At 38.5% G+C, this 13,163-nt stretch overlaps 1 protein-coding gene across 2 annotated transcripts; it reads left to right on the plus strand.

Moving 5' to 3' along the window:
• Window positions 1-62: 62 nt before the first annotated feature.
• On the plus strand, window positions 63-8,889 carry LOC114364690 (transmembrane emp24 domain-containing protein 5). 2 transcript variants are annotated; one of them, XM_028320931.1, is made up of 7 exons: window positions 63-384; window positions 4,481-4,584; window positions 5,726-5,798; window positions 6,449-6,530; window positions 6,967-7,120; window positions 8,172-8,229; window positions 8,706-8,889. In XM_028320931.1, exons 1-7 carry the CDS (start codon window positions 244-246, stop codon window positions 8,769-8,771), a joined length of 678 nt encoding a protein of 225 aa, XP_028176732.1. In that variant the 5' UTR covers window positions 63-243; the 3' UTR covers window positions 8,772-8,889. The 2 variants fall into 2 exon arrangements, with proteins under 2 accessions (XP_028176732.1, XP_028176731.1); XM_028320930.1 differs by lacking the exon at window positions 4,481-4,584 and adding an exon at window positions 1,707-1,810 and having other exon boundaries at window positions 64-384.
• The last annotated feature ends 4,274 nt before the right edge of the window (window positions 8,890-13,163 follow it).

Raw genomic sequence — 13,163 nt, forward strand, 5'->3', positions numbered from 1 at the left:
CACCTACTTCGACCTGTCAAAGATTTCCGAACGTACACTGTTCTGTCATTAGTGTCATATCATCGAACATCCGCTGCCGTCCGTATCTCTCGTTTATTTATTTTTTCGAATAATTCGCGGCCCTTTCTCGATTTACTCTATTTATAAACACAAACACTTCTTACACAGTCTATAAATAACATTCAGAGTGTTGCTTGGATCAGTGCTCAAGTATTTGGTGTATAAAAACGTTTTAAAGTTACGATGCGGTATTTCTTTTTGCTCTCGATTTTCAGTGTTGTGTTTGGGTATGAAAAAGATATAACGTTTACAGTCCAACCTGGGACAACTGATTGTTTTTACCAGAAGGTTACTCCGAACGAAGTTATCGATATAGAATACCAGGTAATTTTCAAATATTGACTGAATAATTTATAAGTTTTTAACCTTGTAGGTATTCTATTTATAATGATATCTATTGTATTTTATATTTAAAATGACACCGTGCAACTTAATTTATTTAAAGAACATTAGGATATGTTCTAAAAGTAAACAAAATTATAGTTAGGATCTGAAGTTGATTCTAAGTCTAGTAAATGACTATAAATTATTGATTCAAGTTAATAATATACAAGTATGTTTAATCAATAATAACAAAGAATGTTTTAGCAAGGTATAGGGCAGAGTTGTGTGATATTGTTCTGTATTTTACCTATTCTAATTTCTTTGTAAGTGTGAACAAAAAAATTTTTATTTTGTTTGTGTGTACTAATAATAACTTACTTTTGAATTAAATAATAGATCAAGACCTATGATTATGTTAGAGCAGGGGTCTCCTTCAAAGTTTGGAGACCCCTGTGTTAGAGCAACCATTAGCTAATTTTTTTATCAGGAACCAGGTATGAAATACCCTTATCAGTGTAGTTTTTTAACCTCCGTTAACTTTATCTTGAAGATAAAGTTGTTGAATAACAGAACTATGAAAGCGTTTGATTACACACGTTGGATCGTAAAAATATTAATTGAATTCGGTTATAATTGGCTGTGGTTTTGTTTTATTGATGTTAAAATAATTACATGAATCGTATACCTCAAACACTGACTCATTTAAGCGTTAGAGCTATGACTTGATGATGATGTCCTAAATAAAGAACATATCCCTTCCAGGTAATTGACAACCTATGACTTGATGATGTCCTAAATAAAGAACACATTTCCTTCCAGGTAGTCGACGACCTATGACTTGATGATGATGTCCTTAATAAAGAACATATTCCTTCCAGGTAGTCTACGACCTATGACTTGATGATGATGTCCTAAATAAAGAACACATTTCCTTCTAGGTAGTCGACGATCTATGACTTGATGATGAATGTCCTAAATAAAGAACACATTTCCTTCCAGGTAGTCGTCGACCTATGACTTGATGATGGATGTCCTTAATAAAGAACATATACCTTCCAGGTAGTCGACGACCTATGACTTGATGATGTCCTAAATCAGTGGCTCTTAACCTTTTAGTCATGAGGGACCATTTTACCAAATTTCTGTCTTGTCAGGGACCACCTCATAATCATAATTGGTCAAAAGTAAACCAGTTTGACTGCAAAAATCAGTTAAAAGTGGTTTTGACTAAGGCGTGCAAGTGCACTTCGTGGACGACTTGGAATGCCTCCAGGGACCACCAGTTAAGAACCACTGTCCTAAATAAAGAACACATTTTCCAGGTAATCGACGCGTCCCACGGCGAGCTAGACGTATCGTTTCAAATGTCGGACCCGGTGGGACGGATCATAGTGGCGGACTATAAGAAACCCGAGAACGCTCACAGGTAGTGTTGAAAATGACTAAAGCCTGGTCTGCGAACACGTAGAATTTTGTCCAATGACCCCAAGCTACCCATCCTTATCTCGCGCGTAATTATATTGCTGTCGCGACTGTGCGACGGGCGCCCGCAGTGAGTGTGCGAGCGCGACAGCATAGATCCAACAACAGATTGAACAATTTTGTCCAATGACAAAATTCTACGACAGCACGTAGAATTTTGTCATTGGACAAAATTATACGTACTCACGGACCAGGCTTTAGTGTTGAAAATGACTTAAGCCTGAATTTACGGTCAAATTGGTCATAAACTGTCAAAAACGGTCAATTTCGGTCAAGTTTTAAGATTTTTCTTAGATTTTGTGATTGATAAAAGTCAATAACGTCATCTATCTATAGATACATACAAATAACAATGAATTGATGTTCGTTAGTCTGATTAAAACTCGAGAACGGCTGGGCCGATTGAGCTGATTTTGGTTTTAAAATGTTTGTCGTAGTCCAGGGTAGGTCTAAACGGTGAGCAAATACGCGCGCGATATTGTTTTTCTGTGTACAGACAAAATTCAACGCGGGCGAAGCCGCGGGCGGAAAGCTAGTTTGAAATAAAAAAATGCTATCTTCAAAGTAGTGACCGNAAAATACAACCGTGATTTTTTTTGAAAATTATTATTTAATTAAAATGAATTGGAAATGTGCTACTTACGGATAAAACATGATCCCATGCACTTTCTTCGTAATTCCAGTAGCATTCTTACATGTTGGAACGGCACAAGACGGCATAATTTAATTATAAAGTGTCAATCTGACGGATATGTAAACAATGCGCGCGCCGGCCATTGACTAATTGCTCTAAAGTCAAATTAGTGCGATTCGGAGTAATTTATATGAATACACATTTACGCCCGTTGACGGTTTCTGGTTTGTTCCGTATTCTGAGTGGGCACCAAAGTTCCGCTCGACGCGATGGGTGATGATGATGAGAGGTATTTGCGCTGGTAAATTAATAAATAAATAGCTAAAGTTCAACATTTTGTACTCTAATTTATTCACTTGAACACGGTAGCTTTTAAAGGTACCGTTTTACAATTTTTCTAGGTTTGTGCGAATACATACTAGCAAAAGAACACCATCTACTTAGTCAAACTGTCAGTAATTTCCGAACGTACCCTGTTCTGTCATTAGTGTCATATCATCGAACATCCGCTGCCGTCCGTCCGTATCTCTCGTTTATTTATTTTGCAGTGGCGTAGCGTGGCTTTTCGCCGCCCGGGGCCGTCCGGAAATCCGCCGCCCTTTATTTTAATTATAAATATTTTAAAGTTTTAATATTATATCGAATGGACTTCTTCACCTTATTTGTTGAAAGTCAAAATAAACTACCACGCACTGCTTCAGAAGGAAAATACATTAAAGAGAAGCAATTGCTTGAAACCCACAGGAAGTTTGATTTTCTTAAATAGCTCAGCTTTATTATGTAACACTAGGTGTATAACAATAAACAATAATAACAAGTATTAAAGTATCTAATTTTCAATAAAATTGAGAGTAAATATTATCTTAAATTATACACAGTGTGAGTCACGTTAAAGTGTACATATGAAAATAGATTAAACTAGACCTATTTTTATCGACAAAAAAGAGGTCAATTTTTTTGAGATTTTTTTTTCCAATTACTTATTTTAAGAAATCGTAATAACTTTTAAAGTAAGCGTTATACCTATCCTGATAAAATAAAAACAGTAATAATGCTAAATAATAGGCGATACTAAAAAAATACATAAAATACACAAAAAATGCCAACAAATAATAAAAAATGTCACTTTTTGAAAAAAAAACTGCTTTTAAATTCGTGTTTTTTTGGTTATTTGATTAATTTCTCCAAAAATGCCCCTATAACAGGTGGTTTTTATTACTTTGTATTATTTTCTATCGTATTATCTTTGTAAAACCAAAAATGTCTCTATCCCTATCACAACATTTGCTATGATCGTTGGATCAATCATCCAGTCATCTTCAAGTTTGGAGTCAATATTATTTTAATAATCCCACAGAACCGGACTTCGTAAGCTCTTTTTTACAGTCTGAATTTGTTGCAGAAAAAGCGCGGGAAACGGCGAACTGAGTAGGCGTCTTTTTTTGGCTTTTGTAAAATTAATTTGAATTAAGGATCAAATAAGTGGTGTATTGTATATATTTTGTTACTTTTTATCTGTATTTACGTAGTTTTTGTGTAATTTCATCAGTTATTCGGTAAGTCATTGCATTTTGATTTTTTCGTGATGTGTGAACCTGACGACCCTGGGGGAGGCGTAGTCCCCCAGGCGTCCAATTTTGTTACGATTTCTAATAATTTAACCGATATGGAAACCGATGGATCATTATTTGACACGGATGGGTCTGGAAAGAATGTAAATTCAAAGAATAAACGTAAACGTTCCTCTGTGCAAAAAGTTTGTAAACACTGCAACAAAAAACGGAGAAGGAATCNCATTTCCTTCCAGGTGTCAACGACCTATGACTTGATGATGTCCTAAATAAAGAACACATTCCTTTCCAGGTAGTCGACGACCTATGACTTGATGATGGATGTCCTTAATAAAGAACATATACCTTCCAGGTAGTCGACGACCTATGACTTGATGATTTTGTCCTAAATAAAGAACACATTTTCCAGGTAATCGACGCGTCCCACGGCGAGCTAGACGTGTCGTTTCAAATGTCGGACCCGGTCGGACGGATCATAGTGGCGGACTACAAGAAACCAGAGAACGCTCACAGGTAGTGTTTAAAATGATTAAACGTCATAGTATACTTCTTCTTCTTGTCGTGTCGACAACAAACCTACACAGCGTCAGCCCAAAACTCCGCCACAAGAGTGGCGTTGTCAGTAGCCTTCATTAAATCTTCCTGCGTGTTGTTTGGGCACGCAGGGCACGACATCATGTGCTTCGTCGACTGGAGAACAAAACCACACCTGCACTCCCAGTTTGGTTTGAGCCATCCAAGAATCCCCACCTGAACAGATTGTCCTTACTACGGCCGACCTGCGTCCGAAGTGTACATATTTAAAGACTTCCAGGTAGGCCAGGGGAGCTCATGTCCAGGTGGAGGACTCTCAGACACAGCGACAAAAGGGCAGTATAGTTAGTACCTACACTTATCAACCCGGAAAGGGATCAAACACCGTATCGCCTTTCGCAGCAAGGCGAGGCGTTTACGTTACGGTGCGGATAAGTGTGCATTGCTGTACAGAGTTTTATACAAAGAATACAGACCGCCTCGAGTTGATACGGTTACGATCCGTTTCCAGGTTGATAAGTGTGCTTCGTCCTTAAAGCGGCTGAATTTGACTGACCATCATTTACGGTCAGTCAAATTCAATTAGCTCAATTTGTTGTCCCAAATAAAGAGAAAAAAAAATGGTCAAAAACGGTTAAAAACTAGTCAAACTGTCAAAAACGGTCAATTTCGGTCAATTTTTAAGTTTTTTCTTAGATTTTGTGATAGATCAATAACGTCTTAATTGAAATATAAAAAAGTGGTTTGTAATGATTTAAGAGTAGGCGCACACCGTTGATTTTTAGTTGGCCGATAGTTGTGCCCGATTTTAATTTGTATGAAGAATCGGCCAAATCGAATCGGCGTAGTGTGCGCACTCCCATACATGCCCATACTGATCAACTGCCCGACTAAACTATCGGCCGACGAAAAATCAACGGTGTGCGCCTACTCTAAGCGTTACAGCTAGTTTCATATAAATTGGATACGATACATAGGTAAATTAATAAATTATTCCTTGGTAGGTAGTACATTAATATTTGAGTCAAATTGACTGAATTTGACAGTAAATGACCGGTCATTTATGGTTTTTGACCATCGTGAGCGGTCAGATTCAGTCAATTTACATCTCTGCTTTCAGACACACGGCGGCCTTGGAGGGCGACTACCGGTTCTGCTTCGATAACACGTTCAGCACCTTTAGTACTAAGACGGTAAGTTTTTTCGGAAGGACTATTGGCACTGGTAGCCATGGGTGTAGTACCCCTGGATGTCGCTTTGAAGGAGCTAAGTCAAACTGTCTGACCTAAAAAAATATGTTTTGCAGCATATTCAGCTTACCACGAGGGGTTAACAGGGGGCTTATTATTCTTTTAAAATTTAAAACAAACAAGTCTATACAAATAAAGAATTTTTGAGTGAAGAGTTTTTATAAGATCCATTGCTTTAGATTAGAATTAAACACACGACCATCGCAATCGCTTGCTAAGCGACTGCTCTGTTCGCTGAGCTAAGCGCGTCTAGCAGAGTCTAGCTAGACAAGTCACAAAAGGTGACAGACAGTCGTAATTTCGAAATCGCTTCGTTCCGGCGTTTTTATAATTGGAATTACTTCGCTCTATGAAGCGATTTCGAAGTTAAAACGGACACTTTTGTAGCTTCTCTAGAGGTAAAAGCCGAACGTCCACCGCCGCCTAAACTTAGTTTAGCTTAGCTCGCATAGTTGAGCCAGTTTTTCATACATGTGCGTCCACCGCAAACTATGCCACATGTATGAAAAACTGGCTCAACTATGCGAGCTTAACTAAACTAAATTAGTTTAGCCGGCGGTGGACGTCCGGTTAAAACACTTCTTTCTTTGAAGGTGTTCTTCGATCTACTCATAATGTTGGAGACAGACGATGCTCACGATAAGGACTACGACGACGACAAGGAAATGGAACTTGGTGAGTTAACTACTGACATTATCAATACATATTATTTCATACTAGCGGCCGCCCGCGGCTTCGTACGCGTGGATCCCGTTTTACCCCCTTAGGAGTGGAGTTTCGTAAAATCCTTTCTTAGCGGATGCCTACGTCATAACATCTACCTGCATGCCAAATTTCAGGCCGATCCGTCCAGTGGTTTGGGCTGTGCGTTGATAGATCACTATGTCAGTCTAACCTTTGGAGTTATGAAATATTTAGATTTAGATTTACAAGCTTTATGCAATCTGCAATGTTTGAAACCCTAACGCCCTTTTTCACCATCAATCCCTAATTTTTAAGTGACCTCTATGGTAATACATAACAGGAGTTTTGTTTTCATATGGGTCACTTAAAAATTTGGGATTGATGAAAAGGGGCATAACTCCAATAAACAAGTCCATCTCCTACCCAGGCAACGCAGCAGAATCCTACATGATGCGTGTCCGGGACATATCAGACTCCGTCACGCGCGTCAAGGACAACGTATCAGCTGCCAGACGTTTGCAAGAGTTACACTCTGCTCACGAAGCGAGGGACAGGAATTTGGCGGAAGAAATGTGTGCCAGGTGAGTTATCATTCATCATCATTTCAGCCACGAAATTCTGATCGACCAGCAGATCAAGCGCCGCAAGTGGAACTGGATTGGCCACACTCTCCGAAGGGATCCCGATCACATCCCCAAGCAGGCTCTGGATTGGAACCCCCAAGGAAAACGCAAACGTGGTCGCCCCAAGCAAACTTGGCAGCGCACTGTGGCAGACGAGGCGAAGAAAACGGTAAGACCTGGAGCGAGATCAAACGCGAAGCTCAAGACCGAACGTGATGGAGGACTTTTGTGGACGCCCTCTGCCCCATCTAGAGGACATAGGACCTTAACGCCCCGTATTGACAAACGATGCTTGCTAAAGTGAAACAGCAAATCGAACGCACAGCGTTGAATAGAGCTCTGTGAATGCCGTGTGCCACTCTGTGCGTTCTGTGAGATCTCATAGGTCAGATCTGAGATATTACCCACAGTCAACAAGATACAGCTGTAGATCCTGGCTACACAGGAGTTGCAGCGGTGGGAACGAGAGGTGGGAATAGTCCTGTAAGTCAATAAAACAATGTATCAGCTGCCAGACGCCTGCAAGAATTACACTCGGCTCACGAAGCGAGGGACCGGAACTTGGCGGAAGAAATGTGCGCTAGGTGAGTTTATTATTTATTTATTTATCAGGTTGTCGATCCACCTTGTGGGTGGGTGTAGCTGCGTTTTCCGGTACGTGTAGGTAAGTTAAGGCTCTTCTTATTTTGTTAAGGTCAGCTGAGAAGATGGCAGGAAAGTTCTTGAGTGGCGACCACGAGCCAGAAGACGTAGCGTGGGCAGGCCTCACACTAGGTGGACCGACGATCTGGTGAAGGACGATGTGATGCCTGGATGCGAGCGGCGCAGGACCGGTCTTTGTGGAAATCCTTGGGGGAGACCTTTGTCCAACAGTGGACGTCTTTCGGCTGAAACGAAAGAATTTTGACTTTGAAAAATAATTATAATTAATATGCTTGAGCTTAGTTAATTAAAAATGTTGTTGAAATATCAGTTTTATTTAAATTAATGTTATTTTTATCTTTTTCAGAGTTATGACGTGGTCTCTATGGCAAATCGTGCTCATGCTCACAGTAGGAGTCACACAGGTAAATATCTTTTGTGTCATCAAAATCCGTCCAGCTATCACATAGACCAGATTTGTATGCTCGACATAACTTCATAAATGTCGACATAGATTTAAACTTTACTTCAATACCTGGTTTAAAGAAGGTCATACTTGCTTTGGAATAATCATGCACTTAAAATTAATTTAAATACTGTATGTTACTCGTATCTCTACTGTAACAAACATTTGCGAATATGTTCGATGCATCTCTATTATTGTATACTGTAGCAATGGAGATGTACTGTTGTGTAGGTAGTATTTGCATTTTTTTGCGTAGTTACACATTATTTGGCACATGCAGTGCTTTTCTTTAATATGGGACACTTATACATGTAATTTTGGTTATGTATTTTAATTTTTAATAGTGTACTCATTGTTGAAAAGCCAAAATAAATGTCAAAATCACCCCTCCCGTACCTCAGGCACTGACTGAGTTAATCTCAATTCCTTTTTCAGGTGTACTTCGTGAAAAGTCTATTCGAGGATGGCGGATTTAAAAGATTAATACCATCATTCTCATAACACCCACATAAACAAAAAACACGTTGAATAATAAAGAACTAACTCAAAAAGTCACTTTTTCGAGTTGTTACCATATAACGACAAAAAACTAGAAAAACGGCCGTTTGGTGTAATGGTTCGAAACGGACTACTATTCCGGAGGTAGCGGGTTCGATTCCCGCACAGTACAAACATTTGTGTGCATGAACATATTTGTTTGTATTGGACTGGGTGTTTTCTATGTATAATATGTATGTATTTACAAAAAAAAAAGTATTTAAGTATGTTTATATCCGTTGTCTAGTACCCATAGTACAAGCTTTGCTTAGTTTGGGACTAGAAGCGCAGTGTAAAATGTCCAAGGATATTNTAATCAAATTCAGAACATGAATATTAAACTGCAATGTCTGCTCATGAACGCTTCAAGCTCGGTACTTCTTTCCCAATTCCATAAAATTCAAAACTTAGAAAGTGACAAAAAACTTTAAAATAGGTAGTTGAAACAGACTACAGCTAATTTTCATAGTGGACTGTACCATACGATAAACATGTCAGTCAATTTGACACCCTTTGTCGGAAACATTATTCAATGAAAATATAGTCCGAACCGTTAGTATTTCTCTTCGACAAATACATTAACACATTGTGAACCACTTTTCTTTCACGACTATAAAAATATTTTAGCAATTTAAGTCACTAAATCAATTGCACACATTTAAAATAAAGTTTGTTTACACTTTGACAACAATAGACTGACATGCAAGGTGACATGTCAATGAAGTTTTCAGTTACTGTTGCCATTAAAAGAAATTAGTACCATTAGTTTTCCGCAACATGGCGAGGGTTTTTATGTTCCTGGTCAGGCTATAGTAAAAACAGTTCCTCACATCACATAGGTCAAATCTATTTACATAGAAAATCTGCCATCTTTAGATGCTACTATTTTTGCATAAAATATGAAATGAAATGATAGATTTTCTTATAAAAATGATATACAGATATTCTATAAACCTAGTGTTCTAGCAGGTTCCTTATAAAAATCAGATCGGTAGCTAATTTCATAGGTAGCTAAGAGTGCTCTATAACTCTTAGGTAAAGAGTGGCACAACTCAAAATTATTTTTTTTTTACAGGTATAGTAGTTTTGAGGCAGATTCTGATAGTCGCACAACTTGATTTTGAATTATTTTGAGTTGTGCTACTTTTTATCTGTGTGTAAATATTTTAAATGAACTTATGACCTATCTTCACTTTTTGTGTAGTTTTTTCATGTAAAAAAATCGCAAAAATATATTTTGTCACATACGTAAATATACTCAGATTTACAGAATTATATTTATAGGTATTTGATACCGTTACACTTTAGTGTTGCCAGAGTTAAAAACTAGTTGTTTATATATTTTTAATACGTATACCTACTTAAATCAACAGGATTCTTATGGGTATTTTAATACCCACATTACACTTTTTACGCCCGCATTCGCAAACGATGCTTGTGAAGCAGCAAATCGAACACATAGCGTTGAATAGAGCTCTGTGATTGGTTCGTGTGTCACCCTGTGCGTACACGCGCACTGTGAGACCTCATAGTAATGTTTGTGAATACGGGCGTTGGTGTTGTTAGTATGCTGGTGTTGGTAGTAGCATGAAAACTACTCGTTTATACAATTTTAGTGATAAAATGTTTGCCAAAGCACGTAAAATGCGGTTTCGATCAAAATCATTTGTGGTGGTGTATAGTCCGGTCGCCGAGCACGTAGAATTTCGTCCAATGACTCCAAGCTACCCATCCTTATCGCACGCGCGTCATGCTGTCGCGATCGCACACTAACTGCGGCCGCCCGTAGCACAGTCGCGACAGCAATATAATTACGCGCGAGCGATAAGGATGGGTAGTTTGGGGTCATTGGACGAAATACCGATAACACTCAAACATAAGCGGAAGAATGATGGCGGGGCGCGTCTTCATGGATGAAACAATCTAATAGATAAAATTTGACCCCTAGTTTTGATCGGAGTCGCATTATGTTATTGTATTTGTAGAATTTTGTACAATGTCTCAAATGCACAATAATTATATAAGTTAGTTGAATAAATTATTTAATTATATTTTGTGTTATAATTTATTCCTTTTATGGTTAAAAAACAAATGAAACAAAAAATACTTCTGTAAAATGATTCTTTTATTTCTTTTACTTTACATAAATATTTTAAATAATTACTTTTTTCCGGGAAAATGTATTTAAACCAGTCTTTAATTAAAAATCTTGATAAGAATTAAAATAAATTGTTTTTAAAATAATCGGAAGACTTCACAAAAATACTTAAAATTAAATTAAATTAATAAAACCGAACAGAATTCATTTTCACAATATAGACTAGATTCACGTATTTTAAAATTCAATTTTGATACAAAAAACATATCAATAAAAAATATAGGCACAGTCATGTTATATTCGAGACAAATACTATATGTCTAGCGCATAAGAGTAGGCGTACACCGTTGATTTTTAGTTGGCCGATAGTTGTGCCCGATTTTAAATTGTATGAACAATCGGCCAAATCGAATCGGCGTAGTGTGCGCACTCCCATACATGCCCATACTGATCAACTGCCCGACTAAACTATCGGCCGACGAAAAATCAACGGTGTGCGCCTACTCTAACAGGCATTGAGTTAAGCAATAGATTNTATAGACCATTGGTTCCCAAACTTATTCGAGACGCGCCCCCTTTCGACCATACAAAAAAATCCGCGCCCCCTCCTCCAGTCAAGATTATTTATTGGTCGTATCGAGCAGTTTGGAATGCATTCTCTCAGTGGTCGCAGGTTTCTAACAGATTGCCTGCGCCCCCCTTTAAAGGTCTTTGCGCCCCCCACTTTGGGAACCAATGCGCTAGATTTTTTCAACTGAAAAATTATGGTTTCATATTTTAAAGCCTGGTCCGTGAGCACGTAGAATTTTGTTCAATGAACCCAAGCTACCCATTCTTATCGCTCGCGCGTAATTATATTTACAAAATTCTACGTGCTCACGGACCAGGCTTTAAATGCAAAAATACTAACCAATAAATGCTACAATTAATATCATGTGGTTACATAATCTAACTTATGATTTATTATTTCTGGAAGCACGGATGACTGTACCTGAAAATATACACAATTTTAAATAAAATATACAATACATAACTCTATATAAGTACAGCGAAAATATGTCAACTGTTTTCTGAGCACGACTGTCAAGTTGATCACAGCTGATTAATGTTTACACTGGAAATCTGATCTACTGTGACTAGGATAGGAATACGTCCCGGAAACAACTGTTCACGACTTCGTTCAATCAAACACGTTCAAATACTAAGCATGGCTGTCTTAATGATCAGCGCTAAGTAAACACATTCCAAACGTACCTCTAATCTCTCAATTCTCCCCTGGTCGGTCCTTAACACCCCATGGCTCCTTATTAGATGCTGTCTCACACTCCCTGCTCCAATAACTTTACGGCAGTACTGTTCATGACTGTCAAACGCTGAACAAGGCTGTCTTGACGTTCAGTGCTAATAAAACACAATCCTAACGTACCTCTAATCTGTCAATTCTCCCCTGTCTGGTCGATCCTCAGCACCCCTTGGCTTCCTCGCCAGATGCTGTCTACGAACTGTTTTCGACTGTCAAATTCTGAGCATGGTTGTCTTAATGAGCTGCGGTAAGTAAACAATCCAAACGTACCTCTAATCTCTCAATTTTCCCCTGGTTGATCCTCAGCACGCCTTGGCTTCCTCGCCAGATGCTGCCTAAGAACTGTTTCCGACTGTCAAATTCTGAGCATGACTGTCTTAATGATCTGCGCTAAGTAAACACAGTCTAAACGTACCTCTAATCTCTCAATTTTCCCCTGGTCGATCCTCAACACCCCATGGCTTCTCGTAAGATGCTGTCTCACGTTCCCTGGCCTCGAGAACACGTCCCGGCAGACAGGGCACACGTATTTGTACGGTTTCTGACGATGCACCTTGTATTGGTGGACTTGGAGGAGCTTCTTGGACTTTTCGCGCTTGTCGCACATGCTGCACTGTGGTATAAAAAGTGGGATTTAAACTGCTGTTTTTGTGATTTCAAATGAGTTTTATAGCTAAAAAAATAAATAAGATCTCATTCCTCAGTGGCAAAGTAAACCTAAACACTTTTATACTTTTGACTTTTTGCAGCGATACAAATTGATACAATACAATCGCTTGTTGATAGTGCGATTGTATAGCTGCTTATGCATTATGGTACCTAAATGAGTGAATGTAATACTAGGTAGGTACACGCATTTTTTATACATTTTGGAACTATTTTAACTATTATTTCGCCGNAATAGATTGGTTCCCAAACTTATTTGAGACGCGCCCCCTTTCGACCATACAAAAAA

The sequence above is a fragment of the Ostrinia furnacalis genome, unplaced genomic scaffold, assembly GCF_004193835.3.
Source record: "Ostrinia furnacalis isolate ACB-3 unplaced genomic scaffold, ASM419383v2 OfSCF7462, whole genome shotgun sequence".
NCBI lineage: Eukaryota > Metazoa > Arthropoda > Insecta > Lepidoptera > Crambidae > Ostrinia > Ostrinia furnacalis.

Coding starts and splice junctions, on each gene's coding strand:
- LOC114364690 (XM_028320931.1), top strand. CDS start 244: ATGCGGTATTTCTTTTTGCTCTCGATTTTCAGTGTTGTGTTTGGGTAT. Junction 4,585..5,725: donor AAACCAGAGAACGCTCACAG/GTAGTGTTTAAA, acceptor CTCTGCTTTCAG/ACACACGGCGGCCTTGGAGG. Junction 7,121..8,171: donor GCGGAAGAAATGTGTGCCAG/GTGAGTTATCAT, acceptor TATCTTTTTCAG/AGTTATGACGTGGTCTCTAT.